At 37.4% G+C, this 26,298-nt stretch overlaps 1 protein-coding gene across 5 annotated transcripts in view; it reads right to left on the reverse strand.

The window, feature by feature from the left end:
- Positions 1–1,532: 1,532 nt before the first annotated feature.
- The window catches only part of KLHDC1 (kelch domain containing 1), a 54,329-nt gene continuing 29,563 nt past the window's right edge, over positions 1,533–26,298 (reverse strand). For all 5 annotated transcript variants that reach the window (XM_087824805.1, XM_016201023.2, XM_016201038.2 and 2 more), the window contains 7 exons: positions 25,669–25,752; positions 24,718–24,776; positions 21,856–21,968; positions 19,933–20,005; positions 15,159–15,243; positions 13,451–13,503; positions 1,533–3,626 (listed from right to left, as the gene is read on the reverse strand). In XM_087824805.1, the coding sequence (XP_087680931.1) occupies positions 3,440–3,626; positions 13,451–13,503; positions 15,159–15,243; positions 19,933–20,005; positions 21,856–21,968; positions 24,718–24,776; positions 25,669–25,752 (654 nt within the window). In that variant the 3' untranslated portion in view covers positions 1,533–3,439. The remainder of the gene's footprint in view (positions 3,627–13,450; positions 13,504–15,158; positions 15,244–19,932; positions 20,006–21,855; positions 21,969–24,717; positions 24,777–25,668; positions 25,753–26,298) is intronic.

The raw sequence follows: 26,298 nt of genomic DNA on the forward strand, positions 1-26,298 counted from the left end.
TTCAAACTGGAATCACTTTAGAAGAAATACTTTGAACAACAAAGGGCTTTTCTCGCTAAAATTTTCATAGCCTGAAACTCCTTCCCTAGCCACTGCCTGTATGTTTACAACTTATCAAAATTTGTAGTATGGGTGATAGCAGTGCTTAGAGGGAAATCTGTAGGGTGTCCCAAAAAATATATACACACTTTGAATAATTATTAATTCCAATGTTTCTTTTCAGATTTAACCCATCGGAATTAATAATTACTCGAAGTGTGTGTACATTTTTTTGGGACATCTTTTTATATTAGAAAAGAAGATTAAGATCTAAAATCAGTCATCTTAAGTTTCCATTTTAGGAAACTAGATATAGAAGAGCAAATTAAATCCAAAGTAAGCAGGAAAAAAGAAAAATTAGAGCAATATCAATGAAATTGAAACAGGAAACCAAGAGAGAAAATCAATGAAACCAAAAGGTGTTTTTTTGTAAAGATCAATAAAATTGATAAGCCTCTAGCCAGGCTAAGACAAAAAGAGAGAAGACACAAATTACTAATATCAGAAATGAAATAGGGTCCATCATGACAGATCCACTGGACATTCAAAGCATAATAAACAAACATGAACAACTCCATGCCCACATATTTGATGACCTAGGTGAAATGAACCAATTCCTTGAAAGACACAATCTGCCCAAACTCAAACAAGCCTATATCTTTTTTTTAACTTTATTTTTATTATTTACACTATTATAGATGTCCCCACTTTCCCCTCCCCTTTACCCATTTCCAACCTCGCCCCCAAATAGCCCCATATCTAATAAAGAAACTGAGTCAATAGTTAATAACAAAATTTTGGGGGCAGTGAAACTTTATATGATAATATAATGGTGGATACATGTTATTATCCATTTGTCTAAACCCATAGAACATACACTATCAAGAGTGAACCCAAGTGTAAACTATGGATTTTAGGTGTGTCTTAGCTCAGGTTGCTATAACAAAATACCATAGACTGGATGGATGGCTTAAACAACAGACATTTAATTCTCATGGTTCTAGAGGCTGGGAATTCCAAGATCAAGGTGACTGGGTTCTTAGCGAGAGCCTTCTTTCTGGCTTGCAGACGACTGTGATCCCATTGCATCCTCACGTGGCAGGGAGTGAGAACTCTGCTCTCTTCTTCTTCTTGCAAGGGCAATAATACCATCATAGGATCTCTCCCCTCATGTCCTTATCTAAATCTAATTACCTCCCAAATACCCCACCTCCAAATGCCATCATATTGAGGATTAGGGTTTCAACACATGAATTTGGCAGGAACACAAACATTCAGTCCATAACAGGGTGATTTTTAAAATGTTCTTGCTGTGGCTACAGCTGTACGGTAACTATCAAACTGAAAATTCCAATAGAACGAAATTCATACAGTGAAAAAATAGGCACAAAAAAGGTGCACAGGGGGGCATTATTTGTCTTTTAAAACTGCTTTTTCTTCAAAAATGTTCTGAAATCAAAATTTTAAGTTGTCATTATATACGACCCTGAAAATTACTCTGTCTTAGTAGGTTTATTTTCTCTCACATGTACATAACAATATAAATAAGGTACTGGTGAAAACATCAGTTTATGCCTGTGCTGACAGTATGGAGTTCTAAAGAATATTTTAAGCTTCTATCAAAAGGCTAATAATTTTTTAAAGATGTTTGTGCAAAAATACTATTTGGAAAAAAAGGTACACTAATTTTGATGTGCTATTTACTATGTCATACTAAAAATGATAGTACTAAAAAAAGAACCCTTCCTGACAACTGGAAGAATATCCTGAGAAACATAATAAAGGTGGCCAGAAATTCTTTTTCCTTGAGAACCAGAATGGAGACCTATCTTATGAACCACCTGAATAAAACCTTTTAGAACCTTCTTTCAAACAGAGAGCCCATACGGGACAGTTCAGAGCTAACGTTATGAGACTGTCATTGCCTTGGGCTCCTATATACTGTGGAGGTCAACAACACAAAAGTTGACAGCTGACATCTGCTGCTGAGAAGTGAGGAATGAATACAGCTTCGCTATCAAACTTCAAAACTGGCTTTGCCAGCTCCCAGAATTTCTGTATCTCCTAATAGCAGGAGAGCCTTCGTTTAAACCAAGTTATAGAAACAAGTTAAATATCAGAATTCTCTGCCACTCCCACTATGAGGTTACCTCAAGACATACAATTTTTAGAGTAATACAATCTATTAGGTCAAATAAGTACAGCACCAGTTACATGTGCCATAGATAATAGATTTTCATTTTCTTGAAGCCTAAACGTTGGTGTGTATTTTGAGGGGCTAATCCAACTTTTAATGTCCACTTGAAAACAGAAGTCTTTTCTAAGAAGCTAGAGAAGGCATTCATATAATCCAGAAGCCATTTTAAAAAGTGTTCATTCCACTCAATGTCATCTATAACCATCTAATAGGTTTTGATAGTTTTCCCTTAAATATGAAATGCTGATACTGAAGCTCACTGTAATAAAATAATTACTTATAAGATGTATATTTCCTGCAATATTCATTTTCTAAATCTGTTATTCAGCCTAAAAATAGTAAGAAAAAATGAAAACTTACACTGAAATATTGTTTGTACAATCAACTCTAATGACAGTTCACATTGAAAAAACTGGGAAAATAGTAAATCTACATAGGTTGTATAATAAATAAAATGTAAACACACTATTTCAATACATAAATAGAAGCTTTACACATCGAAAATATAATACATATATATAAAATATATCTCAAAAATTTAATGAGGTACTACAAACTACTATAATTTTCACTATAAATTACACATATATTTCAAGAGAGAAATATATTTGCTCTAACATTTTAAACTTCAGATATAATGTCGATGCTTAAGAATATTTTACTAAATGAGTGGTAAAAGGGTAGGTGTTCCACACTTAACACCATACCAGTGTTTGCCTATTTTATAATGTTGGCCGGCTGTAGTAGTAATGTAGGAAACGTTATTTAAATAACTGAGTTATTTAATGAGAAGCTTCAGGTAATTTTAAAGTGACTTGAAAGAATCTATTCTTTCTAAAGGTGAATATGTAGTGTTTCTATGTATCATGTTGAAAGATTTCTAAAGTCCTTGGGTAACTTCTTATTCTCTTCAAATTTGTATAATCTTTCCAGTAATGAGTACACAGTGAGTTAAAATCTCCTACAACTGTACTTACTTTCAGAAAGTATATTTTTTCTGCAGCTTATAAGGAATTTATTTTAGAAATATAAATTAATCTGCCATTAACATCTCACTCCCATATATCCCATTCCATGTAATCACTTTAACATAGCATTTCTGCTGCAAATTTTATCTTCTAAATAAAGCCTCCAATTTGGGGAATAAATATACACTATGATTAAAATTTTTAAACATGTTAAATACATAGAGTATATAACAACTTAATTGTTACTGATCCACTGATACTTAGTTTCTGTTTCTTCTTTTTGGGCTCTTTGTTCTTCTCGGTGGTTAGCTGCAGTCCAAAATGTGATTTTTTTGAGTACTTGTTGCAGAAGTTTAGGAGGTAATAAAGATATTTGACTTTCTAAAATTATAGCATTTTTACCAATGCAGTCAAGACATGACCTGTAAACAAAACATAACAGAATTATTCATTTTTAAGTTATAATATAAAAATGTATAGGTAAGTTTCTTAAAAATAAAAATCATTTAAAAATTTTTACATAACGTATTTCCATTGTATTGTTTGGAACATGATAGGATATATGTTCTTCCCAGAGCACCACAATAATTGTATATTTTTATAGCCCAGAGATTATATCTGACCAAAATCCAATGGAAACAGAAATTACAACTTACCATGCATGATGTTCTTTAAATAAAAAAGATTCAGACTTAATTTCAAAGCAGGTTAGTCTGTAGCAGACCCTTTTCCAACTAGCCCTGCAGCCCAACACCCATTTACTCTTCTCTGAGAACTGTTTATTCCAACTCCAAGATGAAACATCCATTTTTACATGATGTGACCTGGTCCTCCCCAGACCCCCTCTATCAGTGTCTGCACTGGACGCTTGACTTAAGTTGACCCAGAGAGAGCAGGTTTGAGAAGGGGAATGGAGCAGTGACACAAAAGAGCCAAGGGACCACCAGAGGTTTTCCTGGTCTGGGGCCCGGTATTCATCTTTTCCCTTTAATTCCACTAGTGGGCAGTGTCTTTCCAAATGCAATCCCATTTTTATCTTAAGCTACTTTGAAGAGGGTTTTTATACTTTAAAACCAAAAGAAAATTAAGATAAGAACCATCAAAAAAGCATCTATTTCAACTGATAAACTTATATCTGGTGTAGATTTAACTCTACTGCTACAGAGACACAGTAGCTCCTGTGTCCCTTCCATAAGGGGGGGAAAGGAAGAGCCAGACAAGGAGATGGACTCGGTTATCACCTTCCATTCAGTGAGTCAACAAATATTTATTAGTGTGCACTATGTAGTACCTATTGGCTTAGGAGTAGGAAACTCAACACTGAGAAAAACTATTTCAACCTTCAAGATGATTACAGTTTAGTGAAAAAAATAAACAATTAACAATAAAATGTTATAAATGATGTGACTGGGATAAAATGAAATTCTCATAGCAGGTATAGGTCCTATGGAAATCAGATAGGAAGAGTAACCAAGACAGCCTTCATAAGCCAGGGGCAGTTTCCAGACGGGAGGTCCAAGCTGAGGCCTTGAGAGTCTTAGCAAATTAAATAAATAAGGTGTTCCAGGTAGAGGAACCCCACCTACAAAGCCCCAGGGGAGAGAAATAAGATTTATTATAGAAGAACCATGTCCAACTCCGCTTTGTTTTCCCCCAATGAGTGCTAGATGCTTTCTGACTTCGAATTTAAAATAAAATGATTACACTTGCTGCACTGTGGACAACTAGCCGTGGTGAACACGCTTCACACAATAAATACCACTGAATTCCTGATATATTCAAGTTTTGATATGTTCAGCATCGAACAGGCCTGTACCCACTCACAGAAGCTCTGCAGTAGGTGCAAAGGGTGATACCAAGGAGGCTGACTGATGGTCACCTTTAGTCCCAGCCTCAAATACAGGCCCATCCACTGTGTTCTTTTGCTTTCTCTCATTTCTATACTGGTTCATCTTCCCCATCACTGTTTATCTTTGTAGAGGAAAGACTATTCCAAGATGTGACCGCTGCCTGGCCAGCGAGCTGGACCTGCGCTAGAGTGGGGACAGTGTTTCCCACAAACCCCCCTTTGGGGACTGTCTGATCCTGATCGATGTTTGTTAAGACATGAACCAGCACCTCTCCCCTGCGTCACACCAACTGGTTCCTGGACACAGGCCATTGTCTAGAGCCGGACAAGCATGTAAAGCAATTTACCGCACTCGGTAGCGTTCCCGGATGAGTGCCGGGACTATTCACCCCTTTATCCCACATAATTCTGTGGTGCCTGCCAAGTGGTGTGGGGATCCACTTCATCTTACAGCTGCCCAAGATGCGCCCCCCAAGTAAGTTTCTCTCAATTAACTCCAATAATTACCAGACTGGAGTGGCCAGACTCTTCAGTCTTTCCCTGTCCTCTGCCCACGGCGATTTTCAGTCCTGGGACCTTTTCCCAGGTCTATGTGTACTAACAATATTCCCTTCCGAACCTTTCCTTTGTGTTTTTTGGAACACCACTTGTGTCTGCAAATACCGCTGTTTCCACTGCTTTTCTGTCCTAGCTTTAATGGAAATCACAGAAAATTGCTTTATGTGCAGCCCTCTTGAGAAAAGAGCACAATTTCCCTCACCTCCGCTTTCACGATCAGGAGCCAGTGTGAGTGTCCTCTCTCCCCACACACCTCCAGCTGCTGTCATTTCACCTTTAGGTGTTGCCACCTAGTAACCGCCGCTCATCCCCACCCGCACCCCCGAACCCTGATGTTGAGCACTTTGGCCCTTGCTCACCACGACCTTGTCTCTTGACTGATCTTAGCATCTGTGTAGAACCCCCTCTTTTTTAATTCTTTATGATCTCATTCGGGCAGCTCTGCCTCTGAAATCTTAAAGTTCCATACCCTCCTCTTGGACCATAACCCTGCATCCTTTTAATTCTTACTCTCTTATCCTTCAACTCTTGCTGGTTCACCAAATAATAAGGCCCCTCCAGTTTTAACTGTCTTTCCTATCCGGCCTAGTCCATATGCACTTCATTCTTGCGCCAACAATTTTAATCCTGCTCCCCACTGTCCCTCTCTTACACCATCCTGGCTAAAGTGCCACCGTGGGTGAGTTCAGCCACCTGTCTCCTTCTGCACCTGCCACCTGGCTGCTCAGTGCTGCTGGAGAACACCCTGTTTCTGCCGGCCTGGCCCACTCACTGCATAGTGATTCCCTTCTATCTCAGCGCCGCCCCGAGTCTCAGCACTATGTTACATACCCCAAGTCGGCATCTTCTCAGTCACCTCAGCAGCTATTTCAGATTTCGCCACTCTTCTCACGTTCACATCCTCACCTCTCTGCTTTCTTACCAGGTGGCCTCCCGGCAGCTAAAACTCCCTCAGAGTCCTGCCCCAACTGATCCATCTGTCTTTATAGCTATACTTCCTTCTTTTCCCACCTTTTTAAAAGTATTCTTGCTTCAGTCAAGGGGCAGTTCAATGACCTGTTTGCTGAAGTCCTTAAAACCATGCTCTGCCCATTTTCCTTCACTGTGTGTCCAACAGTTTGCTCCCACTGGTTTCTTCCTCAGCACGTGAGCAAACATGCTCGCTCCTGCCTTGATCTTGGTGCTGGTCCCTGGAAGTCACCCTGGCTCCCAGCTTCACCTTGCTAACAACTTCCAATATTATCAAACTCCAAGGCACTTTTCGATCCAGATACCCTGCGGCCTCTTTACAGTAAGTAGTCCCTCCATCGTGTTTTGTTTGTTTTGTTATTCCTCTCTGGAGGATATTTTTTCCCCTCATTTTTAGAGAGAATGTAATGGAGGGAGGGTGGGGGAAGAGGAGGGGATGGTAGAGAGAGAGAGAAACATCGATGTGAGAGGGACACATCAGTCCATTGCTTCCTGCAGGCACTCCAAGTGGGGCCTGGGATCAACCTGCAACCCAGGTACATGCCCTTGACCAGGAATTGAACCTGCGACCCTTTGGTACAGGGGCTGACGCTCTGCCACTGAGCCACAGTGGCCAGGGCTGTAACCTCTCCGTCTTGAGTTCTCTCCTCCCTGGGGTTGGTGGTGTGTCCATTATCTCCTGCTTCACCTTGGGCCTCTCTGCTCACTCTCTGTGCCCCCTTTTCCTCTACCAGCTCCTCCAACTGCATGAGCTCCTAATGCTCAGCTGTTGGCTTTGGCCTTACTCTTGAAACTTCCTGGGCAGAGCTACCCTATACCCATTTATACTCCAACAACTCTTAAATCATTATGTCTAGCTGAGACCTCGCTCCATATATTAACTATTTAATGGGTAGCTCCACTTAGAGGTCCCATAAGCATTTCATACTCAATATGTCCAAAACCAAATTTATCATTTCTACCCCATCCCACCATGAAATCCACTGCCTTCCCCCGATTCTCTATTGCTAATCCTTCCCTCCTCTTTCCCTTGGCATCCACTCATTCACCTGCCAAGCCCATTTTACCTACTAAATGTCCCCATCACCCTCCTCTCCAGTTCCACTGACATTTTTCAGATCAGAGCCTCACTCAGTGCCTGACCACTGCAACAGCCTCTACCAACTTTCCTCACCGGGTCACATATCCCTCCAGGCCCTTATCCACCCTCTGCCAGAGGAATTTTCTAACTGGTATTATGATCATCTCATTCCTCTGCTCCAAATTTTTCAATGCTTCTTGATCTCCTACAAGATAATGTAAACTGCTCTGCATGAGGGACAAAGTGCTAGATAACACAGTTTCTTTTTTTTTTTTTAATATGTCTTTTTTATTGATTTCAGAGAGAGGAAGGGAGAAAGAGAGAGAGAGATAGAAATATCAATGATGAGAGAGTCATTGATCGGCTGCAGCCCGCAACCCGGGCATGTGCCCTGACCGGGAATCGAACCCCGATCGCCTGGATCCTAGGTCGATGCTCAACCGCTGAGCCACGCCCAGCTGGGAAACATGGTTTCTGATTTCTTTCTTGTCCAACCTCATATCTTACAACTCCCCCCTAATAATTATATCCCAGGAATACTCAGTTTTCAGGGCACTAATACCTCTGCACTGCTTGTTCATAGCAAATTCTTGTCTCAAATGCACCCCAACTAGAGATCGAAGCCGCATCCTTTTGGTGTACAGAAGGACACTCCAACCAACTGAACCGCCCGGCAACAATCTTAACTATGTGGATAGAGGGCCCTCTTCTCTAGTATTCTCATGAACTTTATACACATTACTCTTAAAGCAATTTTTATTTTTCTACTATAGTTTTGTTTTTAATGGTGGTCTTGAGAACAAAGTGTGATGGCTCCTCAAAAAGGTCAGCCATTCACAATTTGTGGTTCCAAAAATAATTCATTTTATTATTAAATGAATAGTATGCTTACAGTGATCACATTTTCCAAGAACTTTAAGAAAATAAACTTACAATGTAATAAGGTATTAGAATAAGATTTTTCTTCCCTGAAAAATCTGGGACAAATAGTAACTTTTAGCATGCCACAGAAAATACAAGCCAAACTTAACTATGTAACTCTTTGTTGCTACGTCTTCCCAAACTACTTGTTATCACCACTTCTTCCTATATTCCATCACTCTTACAAATGTACCAAATAAATCATACTTGAAATTTAAAAAACGGATGGGGAAAAATAAAATTTGTATGTCTTCCCTTCAATCTTTAAAAATGTATTTTTGCGGAGGTTAAAGATGGCAGCAGGCTGAGTGAAAGCTACACTGACACCCTCCCAGGACCAAACCGGAATTACAACTAAAATAGAGGGGGAAAAACCCCTGAATAATCAACCGCAACTGAAGACGAGCTGGAGAGCACCCTCATAACCAAGGAGGAAAAGTGGAGACCACATAGAGACTGGTAGGGAGTGCGGAGGCGCGAGAGGGCTGGCTGGGCTCCCACGGGCAGCAGCTGAAGGTCCCCAGGGATCTCTCAGCTGTGGGGGTTCCCACTGAGGACTCCGGGGCCTAAACCCCAGGCTGAGCTCCCCAGCCTAGAGCACCAGAACTGAGAAAGGTGCCCACATAACATCTGGCTGTGCAAAGCAGCCAGGTCTCTGTCTGCCAGGGAGAGATGACTGGAAATGCAGACACCCTCTTAACGGGCCAACACACAAACTTTCCTGTGCAGCCACTCACCTTGGGCTCCAGCAAAGGGAGGGGGGAGTGGAGTGGACTGGACTTGTGTGAGGAGAATCTAGGGTTGTGAACTCTGGAAACAGAGCTCAGAGGGCACGCTTCTGGATTCCACTGCCAAATCATTCCCCCATACTTCAGAGGACATCTTTCTCAGGCAGAAATTTACCTTCCAAGCAGCTTTTGCCTGAAGGGGAAGCAACTGCCCCACCCTGCTGGAAAACCCCTGGCCCTACCCAGAGTAGTTTCTACAGCCTGAGGCTCATTAAGAGAATCAGATTAACCAGCCTGCAGGCAGAGGCAGACCTCAGAGTACTTAGAGTCATTGCCTGATCTGCTTCTGGACCCAGGCTTTGGAAACACAGACTTTGGTGGGCATATATTTGGTGGGGCAAAAGCACCCAGCCCCAACAGAGGGGACCTCAAGCCATGGGTTATTGATAGTTCCAAACAGGGTACTGAGGGGCAGTCACAAACTGCATCTGACACTGGCCTGCACCAGAGATCTTCCAAAAAGACTGAGAGTCTTAGCAGGCCTATGTAATACATAGGGACAAACTCAAATAGGCAGCCCACATGAGGAGACCCAAAAACAAGCCCCCAATGAAAGAACAAGAGGAGTCTCCAGAAAGAGAGCTAAATGAAATGGACATAAGCAATCTATCAGGTATAGAGTTCAGAATACTGATTGTAAGGATGCTCAACAGCATGAAATAAGATATGGGAGCTATGAAAAATGACCAGTCAGAAATGAAGAATCACATAGCAGAAATAAAGAATACATTGGAAGGAATAAACAGCAGATTAGAGGAAGCGGAGGATCGGATGAGTAAATTAGAAGACAGGGTAGGAAAAAAACTCACTCAATCAGAGAACCAAAAAGAAAAAACAAGTAAGGAATAGATCGGCTTAAAGGAGTTGTGGGACAACATGAAACATAATAATATTTGCATCACAGAAAATCCCAGAAGATGTAGAAAGTAAGCAAGGGTTAGAGAACCTGTTTGAAGAAATAATGGCAGAAAACTTCCCTAACCTGGTGAAGGAAAAAGTCACACAAGTTCAGGAGGCACACAGAGTCCCAAGCAAGAAGAACCCAAAGAGGTCCACACCCAGACACATCATAAATAAAATGCCAAGAATTGAAGACAAAAAGAGAACCTTAAAGGCAGCATGAGAAAAGCAATCTTTACCTACAAAGGAGCTCCCATAAGGCTGTCAACTGACTTCTCATCAGAAACTCTACAGGCCAGAAGGGAATGGCATGAAGTATTCAAGGTAATAAAAAGCAAGGATCTAAAACCAAGAGTACTCCATCCAGCAAGGCTATCATTCAAAATACATGGCAAAATAAAGAGCTTCCCAGAGAAAAAAAGGCTAAAGGAGTTTATCGCCATCAAACCTGCATTGTAAGAAATGTTAAAGGGACTGCTCTAATTAGAAGTAGAGATAGAAGCATTGCAAGAAATGTTAAAGGGACTGCTGTAATAATAAGAAGAAATAGAGAGAGAAACATACGCATAAAAAATTAAAATGGCAATTAATAAGGACCTATCATAATAACCTTAAGGACATTAAGGGAGAGATCAACAGCAATACAGTCATAGTAGGGGACTTTAACACCCCATACTTCACTGGATAGATCTTCCAGACAAAAAAGTCAACACAGAAACAATGACTCTAAATGACACACTAGATCAGATGGATTTAATTGACATTTACAGAACATTTCACCCCAAAGCTGCAGAATGTACATTTCTCTCAAGTGCACATGGGTCATGCTCAAAGGTAGACCACATGTTAGGAAAAAACAAGCCTCTACAAGTTCAAGAAGACTGGCATCATATCAAGCATCTCAAATCACAATGGTATGAAATTAGAAATCAACTACAGTAAAAACACTCAAAAACATTCAAACACATGGAGGCCAAATAACATGTTATTAAACAATGAATGGGTTACCAATAAGATCAAGAAAGAAATCAAAAACTTCCTGGACACAAATGAAAATGAACACACAACCACCCAAAATCTATGGGACACAGTGAAAGCAGTCCTAAGAGGGAAGTTCATAGCACTACAGCAAGAAAATTTTTTAGTAAACTAACCCTACAACTCAAAGAATTCAAAAGGTCCCCTGTGAATCTGTCTGGACCAGGGCTTTTGTTTGCTGGGGTGTTTTTTTATTGCTGCTTCTATTTCATCAGTTGTTATTAGCCTATTCAGGTTTTCTGATTCTTCCTGATTCAGTTTTGTATTATCTCACTCATACATGGAATCTAATATAAAAATAGACTGAGGAACAAAATAGATTCAGAGACACAGAAGCATGGAACAGACTGATGAATCTCAGTGGGAAGGCAGGGGTGGAGGAGTGGGTGGGGAGAGATTAATCAAAGAACTTATATGCACATATGCATAACCCATGGACACAGACAATAGTGTGGTAAAGGCCTGGGGCAGATGTGGGGTGGAGGGGATTAATGGGGGGGAAAAGGGGGAAATATCTGTAATACTTTCAACAATAAAGATAAATTTTTAAAAATATATTTAAAAACTACAATTAAAAAAATGTATTTTTGGTTGTGTTTTTTCCCTTTTCTCCTATAGTTGCTTGAATGCCTGCCTTCTATATTATTTGCAATTTAAGGGGAAGGTTGTGACTTTTCATTTCATAACACTGTGTCTTCTTGTGGTAGGCACTCGAATATTATAATTCTTGATCCCTGGAAATAAGAAATTTGCTGTCTACTTAGGGAAAGCAGTTATGTTCACAACAAAAATTAAGTAAAAATATTCTGTAGTAGAAATCATTATAGTAGTGATTTCCAAACTTCCCCTGCACATTAGAATTACCTTGGGTTCTTTAAAAAATTCCAAAGTCCACGCTACACCCCAGACCAGTGAAATCACAACCTTTGGGGGTGGGACACAGGCATCAATATGTTTTAAAGTCCAGCAAGTGCAGGACACATTGCACTAACAGAAAGAGCAGTTAAGAAAGATTCCAGGAAGGTCCAGTTTAAGCTAGTCCGTTGGTTTTCAAGTGGTTCAACCTGTAGAATGTCTGGAAGTTATAGTACACTCCTTGACACACAGCACGTCGTATCTCTCCCCCGCCCATGCCTTCACCCATGTTATTCCTAATGCATAAAATACCCACACTTCTTCACTGGGCAATTTCTACTTCACTCAAACACTTCCTCGCAACTCTCTCAGGCAGAATTGAGGACTCTTCCACAATCCTCCCACTAAACTTTGTATTTACTCCTTTTAAAGCGAAAGTATATGAGCTAAGACACTATAAGTCATACCACCAATTTAATAACAACTTTGGGATTATAAAAAAAGAAATTCTACTGAATTAAATACATGCATGTGTGTTTACACTCTGAGTTCAGAAAAGTTAAAATAGTCAGGCTTAGAATCAAGGAAATACAGTATGTTTAATATTCCCATATGAACTAAAATTTGCAATTTTAAAAGCAAAGCAAAAATGTGACTATCCTGTATAGTTTAAGTCTTTAAAATAACATTGATATATTTAAGCATTTTCTTAAATTCAAGTCATAAATTACCTGAAAAATATTATAAAGCTGCCCTGGCCAAGTGGTTCAGTTGGCTGGAGCATCATCCCATCCACCAAAAGGTTGCAGGTTTGATCCCTGGTTGAAGTGCACACGGGAAGCAACCGATCAGTGTTTCTCTCTTTCCCTTCCTCTCTGTTTCTATCTGTCCCTTTCTCTCTCTTTAAACATCAATTCCAGCCAAGGGCACATACCTCGGTTGCAGGTTCCATCCCTAGCCCTAGCTGGGGCACATGCGGGAGGCAACCAATCGATGTGTCTCTCTCACATTGATGTTTCTCTCTCTAGCCCGCCTCCCTCCCTCCCCTCCCTCCCTCCCTCCCTCCCTCCCTCCCTCCCTCCCTCCCTCTTTCTCTTTTCCACTCTCTCTCTGAAAAGCAATGGAAAAAATATCCTTGGGTAAGGATTTAAAAATAAATAAATAAAAATCAATAAAAACATATCCTCAGGTGATTATTAGGGGAAAATATTACAAAGCTTCCCAAAGACTGAGGAAGAAATGATCATATATTAATAGTGTATGTATGAAAATGACGAATTTACTTACCTGAGTAGTGAATAAGGCTGGGTTTGAAAGATCAATAAATCATTACAGTGACCCTAATCAACATAAAAAGGAGTTAGCAAGGTTTTTTATAAAAATAACAACACATTAGAAATTGAGTATTTTTATTTTGTAAATGTAAAAAAAATTATATAAAACAGAAATCTCTCTCCATCTATGAACACACATGTACACATGCATGCACAAACATACACATTCAGACACATCTGTGTCCACACAAATTTTAGATACATGGTTACCATTTTTCAGTGGCTCAATTTTTACCTAACCAATCTATATAATTGCAAATTTAAAAATCAGAAACATGTTTTTCTCTTAGAACAGTGAGTTCAAAATGAGAATAGTATTGATTTTCAAGCTTTTTTGTTTTTTAAGCATAACTTTATTCTTCCAAATGACTCTTATTTTTAAATCTTCTCTTACTCCATCTCCCTTTTCCAGGTGGTCCCAGGATTTCCTAGGAATTCTTAATTTAAAAATCACAGAACTAGAAGATTTTCTGAATATGACTCTATCGAAAAATTAAAGTGGAAGAGTCAGCAGAAAATTAATCCTTTCAAATAGTCTCTAGAATTTCATAATTTATGATCATGATTTTAATGAGAATTCCTATCTTAATGATAAAATTTGTATCCTAAGTAAAGACTTCTAGTGCCAAGAAAAAGAAGACAAACTACTAAATTAGCTTTTTAATTAAATGCAAGTTATGGTTTAAATTTTTTATTGAAGCACTGAATTCTCAGCCAAATAAAGTTTTGAAACTTTCAATATATATAACATTTAAATTGGAGGCCTCAGAACCATGAAATAAACCAAGTTTCCTGGAGAGAAGCCGCCTTATTTCAGGGTTCGCCAGGCCACTCCATAGGAACAATGCCTGAAGAAATGAAAGGGAGCCGACACCTGCTTGGTTGGACCCTGGCTGGTACCCAGCCCAGCCCTGAAGGCTCAGGCCTGCTATGCCCACGTGTTCCATGCAAACCAGAGCAACCAGTTCTGACTCCTGTCCCACCATATACAGAGGAGGAGGGTGGCACCCTGCTCTGAATTTCCAAAGATGTTAGGAGTGAAAGAACAGTACTCTCCAAAAGCTACTCATTTATTCCTTTGACCTTAGTTTTATCAGATTTTAAAACTGGAATGCTTTAAATGTAAATGTAAAACGGGTGAAGCAGTGGCGAAAGATGCACAAAATAAAAAGAAAATACACTTTAAGCATTTCAAAGCAGTTTCCTCTTGAGGGAAAAAGCTAGCATTGATGATGTTCTAGTTATTGTTAGGTAGCAAATTTCATGAGTAGTTATTATTACACTAAGTAGTTTACATATACATTACATATATTATTCTTATGTATCAAATATTACTTACAAATATTTTAATTCAATAAAATTATAAACACCCATACTATGGGGAGATGCAAAGAGAAAAGAAAAGGAAAAGCTGACCTTTAAAAGCTCTTCTTAGTAATTTGACTAATGAAGTTAGTAGACCTATTTTGACTTGTAAACCTAAGATATTCTGAAATGCTTCCCTTGAGCCACTTATTTGGAAGATTAGTCACACCACAGAGGGACATTTCATGCCCTTTCATATTCTGCAATGTGGGAATGTTAACATTCTTGTCAAATAACCATTTAGAATGAATAACACAATTACTCAGAGGAAATATTTAGATAAGAAATTTTCTTACTGTATCCAAGGAAAGTAAATCATCTTTGCTCCCACCAAATACCATTATTTCATTTTCTTTTCCCAAACAGGCTGTGTGCCATAACCTATGATTGAAAAGTATAAACAGAGTGAAATACTATCGAGGAAGAAACTGTATATCACATATTAATCAGTTTTCAATTGCACACTGTAAAATGTAATTTCTTTCAAAAGAGGCATGACTGAACTTCACCTTTGATTTACCCTCAGAGGACAGATTTTAAAGATTCCTCTAGAATCACCAGAGGATTAGGTTCTAGAGTTCATTAAATCATATCACTTCAATTAAGATGACACCCAATAACTCTTTCCCATTATATCTCCCAATTGTTTTCTAATCTTTTTATCTCATAGGTATTGAAATAATTTAGTCACAAAACAAAATAATTTTAAAAGGAACTGATCAGCCCAGCCGGGCATGGCTCATCAGTTGAGCGTCGACCTAGGATCCAGGAGATCATGGTTTGATTCCCAGTCAGGGCACATGCCCGGGTTGTGGGCTCTATCCCCAGTGGGGGGGCGTGCAGGAGGCAGCTGATCAATGACTCTCTCATCATTGATGTTTCTGTCTCTCTCTCCTTCTTCCTTCCTTTCTCTGAAATTAATAAAGACATATTTTTAAAAAAAAAATAAAAGGAACTGTTCAGTAGAAATAGTCACCATTCCCATTTTTTCTTCTTACTATCTGCCATGGTTCTGTACTCATCATTTTTGACTTTTTCTTTCCTGTTCTCTCTTCCCTAGTCGCCTGACAAATCCAATTTGGCATTTTCTTTCATTTACATTGTCACACTACTTGTCACTCTGGGTACAGAATACCATACATTTTCCTCATTTTTCTACCTCTAATCTCTCTCAGCTACATATAGCTGATATATAATATTTTTCAAATATTGTTTTTACCCATGGACATTTCCTGATCAGAAGGCACCTATGCCATTTTTCTTCTCCTAATATTTATGACCAACATCTATTTCTTTTTTCCATAAAACTTAACTCTTGCCTCTGCCCAAATGAACCTTCTACTTCAGGCAACTTCATTTATTTGCATCCCCTAAAAGTAAAGCTTATATCTGTCTCTAGGCTTTTGTTCATCCCATTTCCTAGTCTTAGAATGAGAAGTCATTCTCTCAGGGCCTTAAAAACACACACACACACAAAAGGCTCAAAATCCCCAAATGCCACCCAAACTGGTTCTATCACCCTCTCTATTCAGCATCTTTCAACATTTATGTGCTCATTTTATAACTGAACTTACACTTGAAGATAAACTGCTCTATATACTTCTTTAATTGCTTGATGTATGTGCCTTTAGCTCCCCACAAAAACTATAAGATCCTTAAGGTAACAAATTGCCACAGTAGCCCTGGCTGATGTGACTCCGTGGTTACAGTGTCGGCCCTCACACTATAGGGTCTTGGGTTTGATTCCCAGTCAAGAGCATGTACCTGGATTGCAGGTTAGTGCCCCCCCCCCCCCGTAGGGGCACGTGTGGGAGGCAGCCAGTCGATGTGTCTCTCCTACATTGATGTTTCTCTCTTTCTCTCTTCCCCGTTCCCTTCCTCCCTCTCTTCCACTCTCTCTCTGAAAAAGCAATGGAAAAAATATTCTCCAGTGAGGATTAACAACAATAAAAAAAAATGCCACAGTGGTGTGCTGAAGCCAGTTTACTGGCTAGTTAAAGCCAATTGTGCATATTTCCATCCAACTCCATGCTCAGTGACATCATGTTGGTAGCTTGAAATGGCCATGGTGGAGATCAGCAAGTGCTACAAATTAGGGCTTTTGTTTGTTTTGTTTTTCTTGGAGAGCAGTGTTAACTGTTTACCAGCACATCACTGGAATTTGGGTAATTTAATTTTATGCTTCTCTTTAAAAATGTCCATTATGATGTTCTGTATCCAGTAGGTGATCAAAAACTTTCGATTAACAGAAGCAAACACAAAATGCCAGCATAATTTATTCAGTGATTAAATAAACCAATCATTTCATAAAGGAATGGAGCATCTAATGTCTTTTGAACATGGTCTGATAGCTTATATCCATCTCCAGTTTCACATCATTTACCAAGAACACTTTTATAGTTCTAAAGAGTTCAATATTTCTGGGGCTCAAACTCTCAGAAAAAAAAGTACACATAAATCTCTCAATTTTAAAAGATAAATTGAGGGGTTACAAAGTCATTGCTTCGATTTTGAAAGTATTTTGATTATTTCTCTTAACAGAAAAAATTGCTGAAGCAATAGGTTCTGTAAAGAATTATATATTATCACTTTTTTTTAACCACATAACTTATTTTTAGTATATTAATCCTTTTTACTTAACTTCCACAAGTGCAAACAGTGGGATTGAGCACAATTTGTTAAATCAAATCCTTTCCTCAAACAACCATGACACATTCAATGACAAATACATTGGGGACCCAGGATAGAACTGAGTCATTAGAGACTTTGGGAAATACTCTGCCCAATTCTCCAACTTGTATGTTAGACCATAACTTGATATAAATCTTCAGTAATACCCAGAGGTTGGAGAGGGGGACCAGAAGAGGGATAGAATAAAGGAAACAGAATACAATGAAGTCCTCATATGTGGGAAGCAACAGCTTAATTTACTGGAGAGGTCACATAACCTTGGCAATGCTCATGGGATACAACATTATCTAAAGCTCTAGAGCCAACACCTTGTTAGATAATCTTTTACAGACATTTAAGAAAGTTCTTTGCTGAAAGTCACCTATACAGATGACCAGATATAGCTAGATAGATGGCTTCTCAACCAAGCATTGTTTTATCTAAGACGAGACCTGTAGAAGAGAGTGCAACACTGCAGAACAGTGGGTCTCAACCAGGGGCGCTTCTGCCCCCAAGAGGACATTTGACAATATCTGGAGATTTTTTTGATCATAACTGCAAGTTGGGTGGAGGGGCAGTACTATTGGAATCTTGTGGGTAGAGGCCAGAGATTCTGTTAAACATCCTCCAGTGCACAGGGCGCCCCTCACAATAAAGAATTTGGTCCAAAATGTCAATAGTGCCCAGGTTGAGAAACCTGCTGTAGAATTATAAGAGGAGAATTGGGCAGCTTACATTTCAAATTATAGCTTGGAAAAGTTTGCACAAGATGCATTTAGATGTTAAGTAAATTCTCACTTTCATAAAAAATTAGTAGATATACACATATATATGTTCTCCTTACACTAAACTGTATCCCACCTGTTCTCCTCCTCACCTCATACCTGAAGATAGATCTGCCTCTGTCTTATCTGCCTTATGGAAACTCTGGCCTCGACTTCATCATCGAAGAACACTGGAAAGCCTTTCCTGCCTTGATTTTGGTGACATCTAGCTTGCAACCTGATGTTTTTTCTACAGACTGATAGTTTATGTCCTCTCACAGCTGCTCTAAACTTATCACCTAAACATTCTAATAAAGCATATTATTTACATGACACATCAGCTAAATTTAAAAAATCTCTTTACATAGTTCAGTTCTAACTAGTATATTATTGATCATAGTTGTATTGCTCTAATTACTCATTAAAGATTGAAATATAAAATACCAATTTAAAAATTAAACATTCTTATTACCACTTTGGTCTATAATTAATGCATCATACAATCAAACAACTGGAACAGAATGAAGAGCTTATCTAGTCCAAGTCCTTCAATTCACAGAGGAAGAAAATGATGCTCAGTTTCTTAAGTGACTTTCCCAAAGCCAAAATGCTAACTAGTAGCTGAGCAAGGACTAGAACTCTGGGCTCCTATATCTTAATATGAAACTCTTTAAATTAAAATATATATTACAAAAGATCCAGAATTGCTAAAATAATACATTCCAATAAATTTTTATACATGAAAATATAAGAATTATACATAGAATTATGATCAACTCTAAATATATTATGCATATTAATACAGAAATACACAATGAGATATATATTTTTTCAAGTATTTTTCTCAAGTAAATTACTTGTCATATATTAAATTACTGAAGTGCATGCCATTAATTTGACTTCACATTAGTATAAATAATCTAGAGTAAAAAATCTGAAATACATGGCATTAAAAAGAATAAAATCTATTACTATCTATAATAATTATAATGTGCTGAATTTTAATTTCTTATGAATATATTTTTATTATACCAATCAATCAAATTAGAAAAAAATAAGAATTACAATATTAATATGGTTTTCTTTGTAGTCTAATAATAGTATATTCTTTCTACAATTTTTTGCAGAAAATTGTACTCTAATATACCACAAACTAACATGTTTTCTTTTTCAAAAAATCACATTAATGAGTACAATATACAGTTAATAAAGAAAAATAATAACCTGCCATCTACTTGATGAACATGAAAGCAATTTCCCCATTAAATTGCTCTAAACCTCTTCCATAAACAAATAAGTACTACTAAAGCCAACCCCATTCTTGTCTACTTATTAAAAATAGTAACATTATATACTTTCAATTCCTTAGTCTTTTCATATTTATCATGCAAGATTATGCATTTAGCTAAAAGAATAGTTTCAAATATGCAAATATGGGTAGAAACAGAATAAATCATTTCTAAAAATCAGATATAACTTAAATTATAATTAAATTATTTAGGTAACATCAAGCATATTTGGAAGACATCCCTCCTAGTGATTTATGGTTTTAATAGCAAACACTATAAATTCAGTGCTATATTTTAATACTTAAAAAATTCTTAACTATTTTACTATTTGTCAACTTCTGACTTACCTGGGTCTTGTTTTAGGTAAATGTGTCAGCTGTTTCCAACAATTTGTTATAACATTATGAATCCAACCATCACCTGTAATATTATGACAGTTTGAAACTTAAGATTTAGTCTTTGAGATAAAATTTTAATTTTCATCCAAATTTATCAAGTTTCATTTATGCAACTATCTTGTGTGTGTGCATATTTTCTCATAAAAACAATCAGAGATATAGAAAAGTAGAGTGAACATGACAAACCCACACATATCCCAGATTCAACAACTACCTAGATTTTGTCACATGTGCTCCATTTATTTCTTTTTATTATTGTAGCTGAGTTATTCTAAAGCAAATCCTAAATCTCCACTCATTTTCCCCATACATACGTCAGTAAGCACTGCTTAAAAAATGGAATTTTTTTACATACCTACAATGCCATTGTCACATAACTACAATGCCATTATCACAGTCAACAAAACTAAAAATTATTTCTTAGTATTATCTAAAACACATATGACCACATCCTAAGCTGAATCTATAAAGGAGGAAATTGGACTAAGAGTTAGGACATTTCCAGATGGTACTAGACTTATTGGGATGATCACTTTTTCTACACCTGAAACAAATATAATAGTGTATATCAACTGTAACTGCAAAATAAGTTAATTTAAAAGTTAAAGTTAAAAAAACTTTTTTAAAGAATAAGGACATTTAATTCCCCATAGGTCAATGACCAAAACAAACAAGTAGGAGTTAAAAACGGTAGTGCTCATGAAGATATGATATTAAACAATCTCTAGTGAAATGGATGTTAGCTTTTTTATTAGATTCCAAATCTCTTCTAATTAAAATCCCCAGAAATCGAAGAAACATAATATTCTGCAATAGTTAACATCTCCTACAAGGAACTGCTGTTTCCAGCCAACCTCTGGAGTTCGTTGGCCAGAAGACTGCCAGATATACAGATGACGCTCAATAAATTTTTGTGGGGGAAAAAAAAAAGTTTTTTCCAGATCCTATATAAGATTATAGAAATGGCCTTAATGGTATATAAGTTCTCTTAATGAAAACATCTCTAGCCAAAGGAAACTTTTGAGTTAAAAAAATACAAAACATTTAGTACGTCAGACTAAGAAGTGGATATTCTTGGTCATTTGTGTATCCTGATGGTATAACTGTACTGCTGAAAAGAAAAACTGCATTTCAAAATCCACAGTCATTGGGTTCAACAGTGAAAGGAGTTTAAAAAAATTCTAGCTAGGCACTTTCCTTTATAGTTTGGGAAAAAAGAGAGAAGCAACAGGCCTTCCCACCTTATATTTCCAGAGCATTCTGGAAAAGGCTGCTCTTCTAATCTGCTTTCCAGCCTGCAACCTAAGCATCTGGATCATAAATAAGGAGGAGCCCTGCCAGCGTGGCTCAGTGGCTAGAGCGTCGGCCTGCGTGCCAGAGGGTCCAGGGCTCGATTCCCAGTCAAGGGCCCATACCTGGGTTGCAGGTTGGATCTTGCCCCCAGTTGGGGTGCGGGTGGGAGGCAACCAATGGATGTATCTCTGTCACATTGATGTTTCTCTCTCTCTTTCCCTTTCCCCACCTCCCTTCCACTCTCTCTAAAATTAATGGAAAAAAATATCCTCACTCCTTGGGTGAGGATTAAAAAAAAATCAGGAGGACATAGAATCATAGGTTTTATGGCTGAAAGGGGCTTTAATTCACCTAGTTTCACCCACCCTTCCTTTTCTCTACCCCTAGGAAGCAGGAGAAAATCAAGAGCCAAGGCTACAGAAGCAAAGCGATCCACTCCTAATTCTAAATGCAAGCATAGGGTTGCAGATAAAATAGAGGCAGAGCATAAAATCAGAAAAAAAGGGAAGATACCTTAAGTATAAACTACATCTAAGGAAAAAAAGACAATAATTGTAGGCCTAACATGAATTCACTTACTTAATGGAATATTGTCCGCACTTAATCCACCAAATAAGAAAAGCTTATCGTCCGCTATTGGTGTTAAAGTATGCCATGATCGATGTTTAGGGTTTTCTCCACTAATAGGAATCCTGTGGCAAAAGGAAACTATAAAATTCTGGGTACTGTGTTAGTCAAAATAAGTGGTTTTCAGTCATCTCAGATCTTAAAGGGAAAATTTGCTCTCACTAGTTTAAAAATTTTTTTAAATGTCTTAAATTCTTAAATGAGCTTAAACAATCTTTCCTCTTGGTATCTATTCCACCTGTTCACAGAACACATTGAAAATTAATTTGAAGTTAATTCACAATGCACGCTCAGCATCATTCTTGTTGGTTCATCAATAAGCTTCCTCGTTGTTTCAACATAATTATTCTCATGTCTCTAAGTTTTAACTGTTGTTTCATATTTAATTTTGTGTTTTCAGCAGATTTCCTCAATGATATTTTGGGATTTTGTTGTTGTTTTTACTTGGGGTATTTGTTGTAGAATTTCCCAAAGTATCATCTTCATTCTAGCTTCAAAATAAAAGCATGCAAGCCATTCCAGATCCAGAAAAAAAACTCTAAAGATTTCAAACAAATACTGTTCTAGTCCTTAAAAAGTAGAAACAGAAGTAAAATCATAAGCACACAAGTTTAACTAATTTAGGAGGTGAGAAGGCACAATTCTCCAGCATTCTGGAATGCTCCAAAAGAACATGGATTATTTGTGGAAGATGTAATTTGTTTTTTCCAAACTGGAAATATTTTTATTATTTTTGTTGACTATAAAAACATTTTGGTTATGCCCGGTCGGACACAGCTCGGTGGTTAAGCATCGACCTAGGATCCAGGAGACTGTGGTTCGATTCCAGTCAGAGCACATGCCCGGGTTGCAGGCTCGGTCCCTAGTCAGGGGCATGCAGGAGGCAGCTGATCAATGCCTCTCTCATCATTGATGTTTCTGTCTCCCTCTCTCTTCTTCTCTTGGAAATCAATAAATTAAAAAAACAACAAAAAAGAACCATTTTGGTTAGAAAACATTCAACCACCACAAAAATATTTTTAATGAGTTGTATAATTCTGTCTTCCAGCAATAAGAAATAATAATTCCGTATATATGTTTCCAGATTTTAATGTCTATATAAATATTTATTAAAAATATATAAATGGGATATCTTCCATTCTGTAATTTTTTCACTCTCCCAGTGTGTTGTAGAATATTTCCATGAAGTAGACTCCTTTGGTAATGGAAGCATGGCAGCCCTTTGGGCAGATATACCGTGGTTTAACAATCCCCACTTGTGGGCATGAAGGTTGATCTCAAGTTTTTGTTGTTTTTGTTTTTTTAATCCTCACCCAAGGATATTTTTTCCATTGCTTCTCAGAGACAGTGGAAAAAAGAGAGACGGGGGGGGAGGGAAAGAGAGAGAAACATCAATGTGAGAGAGACACATTGACTGGTTGGTTGCCTCCCACACAGGCCCCTATTGGGGCGAGGGATCAAGCCTGCAACCGAGGTACGTGCCCTTGGCTGGAATCGAATCTGGACCGTTCAGTCTGTGGGCTGATGCTCTAACCACTGAGCTAAACCAGCCAGGGCAAGTTTTTGTTTTTATAAATAAGATTGCAATAAACATTTTTGTGTATGCACGCATAAATATACTTGTCCAATTATTGTCTTCAGAGACATTCTGGATCAAAGTAGAAATTCCATTTTCTATTTTAAACATATTGCCAGAACACCCTCCAGAAAAACTGTACCAACTTATACTTCTACTAATTATGTTGTTACAATCTAGCACACACTGGGCATATGTAATTACTTTTATCTGGTAAGTAAAAACTAGTTTTATTTTCATTTCTTTAATACTCTATGAAGTTGAACATCTTCTTAAAATAGTTTTGCCTATTTGTATTTCTTCTATGAGTTGCTCATTCATGGTTTTTGTCCACTTTCCTATTTGATATTTATCTTTTTCTTACCAACTTAGTTCTTGTGGATCTCAGCCCTCTCTGTTAGAAATACTATAAATATTGTGTAAAGTATATGATTGTCTCACCACTATGCTGAATACCTGAAACTGATACAAAATAATATTAAATGTAAACTGTAATTAAAAATTTAAAAATATTTTAAAAGAAAAATTCAAAATAAAAAATACTGTGTAAGTCAAACACACACAAAAAATATTTTTTTAGAAATATTACTTCTAATTTATTTTTTTGTTTGCATTTTCCAATTTGCCTCTTAAATTTTTGTGGTATATTTTTCTACACAGAAATAATTCTTAAGTAGTTTTATCAACCTATCTTTTAATTTGTGAATTTTGAGTTTATATCACATTTAGAAAAGCCTTCTCCATGGCAAGATTTTACAGATAACCTGTTATATTTTCTTCTTGCACTTTTATGGTTTTATTTTTGATAACATTTATACTTTGGAATAATATATAGCTGAGTTCATCTCATTACATGAACAGCTGAATTGATACCTAAATATATTTATTTTACTGCTAAATATATATTATGAACCATAAACAAAATCTGACTTTTATCCACTCCATTTTCTGTTCACCTGTGTGACCCTATTAAACCATTCCTTTACTTCTTCTACTGACCAGCTCTCAAGAATACAAGCAGTACTTTTACATAATCAATTTCAACTGCTAGTATTCTCATGTTTTATATAGTTTGGTTAAAGAACAAACTCTCTTTAAATCTATATATTCCTTGCTTAGACATATAATCTGAAGAAAAAATAATAGTTCAGTTTTAGAGATCCAAATTTGGATTATGGTGCATGTGCACACACAGAGAGACATACCTATAGATAAAAACAAACAAATCTCATACCTACCTTCCAGACCAAGTCCAGGTATCTAAGTTTAGATAGTGCAAATCATTCATCCTAGTTTGCTGAAATAAAAGTGTGTTAAACTGGTCAGTGTTTTACATCTTTCATAAGCTATAATTTTGGTTTTAAAATAGTTTATATTAAAAATAGATGATCTCCATTTTGCTTAATATCATAAGTTTATATATTGAGAAACAATGCTGAGCATTAATAAAGTTAACACAGAGCTACCAAATTAATATGTCAAGGGGGAAAGGAAAAAATGAGTTTAAACTAACAGGATTTAGATGATAAGAAATTAAACTTTCCTACTAATACACTAAAGTGAAGAATTCTCCTCATTAAAATGAGTTATAACCATCTGTGATTATTCATGTATGATCCGTTTGGGAACAGAGGATAAGTTTCTTTAAGAAGTATCACACATAAAAAGATTATTTCCATTCAAAATCCTAACCAAGGGGAGGGGCCGTGGGGAGGAAGAGATTAACTAAAGAACTTATTATATACATAACTCATGGACACAGAAAATAGTGTGGTGAAAGTCTGGGGAGGGGATGGGTTGAGGGTGGAGGGGATCAATGGCGGGGGGGAGAACATCCGTGATACTTTCAACAGTAAAGATAAATTTTTAAAAAATAAAAATAAAAATAAATGACCAAGGAATCTAATGAACAAAATAAACTGGTGAATAAAATAGAACCAGAGGCATGGAAACATGGACCAGACTGACAAATCTCAGAGGAAAGGGGGGTAGAATATTAACCAAAGAACTTATAGGCATATATGCATAACCCATGGACACAGACAATAGTCCATAATAGGCCTGGGGAGGGGGTGGGAGCAGGGTGGAGGGGGTCAATGGGGGAAAGAAAGGGGCATCTGTAATACTTTCAACAATAAAGATAATTTTTAAAAAAATATATAAGGAAGAAATTAAAAAAAAATACTAACCAAAACGCGTCCACCAAAGATATAGCCTTTATTTCCAAGAACTGCACATGTATGTGCAGCTCGTGGCTGTGGTGGAACTCCACCCTGCAAGCAGAGATCAGAAAACAGAGTGCGAAGACTTGAAACACGTGAAATGCCGTCACATTCTTATGCTTAGTATGAGAAATACTTGACTGCTAAATTACCATTATCTATGTAATTACATTAGAAAGTCTAATATAAAAGTTCACTCTAAATTAGCGATTTTCAACTGCTGTGCCTCAGCAGGCATACAGATGTGCTGCAAGAATTTTTAAACATGCAGTACCTGACTATTTAGTCAGGACCACTGACCTTTCTTCCCTTAGACTGTGAAATTTAAAAAATGACAACAGCCACCACAACAATGGCTGTTCGGTGTGAATGAATCAAAATTATACCTATATTTTGTGTCAGGTTGGCAAAAAATATATTTTTTGGTGTGCTGCAGAATTTTAGTAGTTTATGTGCACCATGAGATGAAAAACTTTGAAAATCGCTGCTCTAAATAGTTATAATTAAAGACAAATACCACAGGCACACATCGTTTTATTGTGCTTCATTTTATTGTGTTTTGCAGATACTGCGTTTTTAATAAATTGAGGGATTGTG

The sequence above is a fragment of the Miniopterus natalensis genome, chromosome 1 (assembly GCF_054644295.1).
Source record: "Miniopterus natalensis isolate mMinNat1 chromosome 1, mMinNat1.hap1, whole genome shotgun sequence".
Taxonomy (NCBI): domain Eukaryota; kingdom Metazoa; phylum Chordata; class Mammalia; order Chiroptera; family Miniopteridae; genus Miniopterus; species Miniopterus natalensis.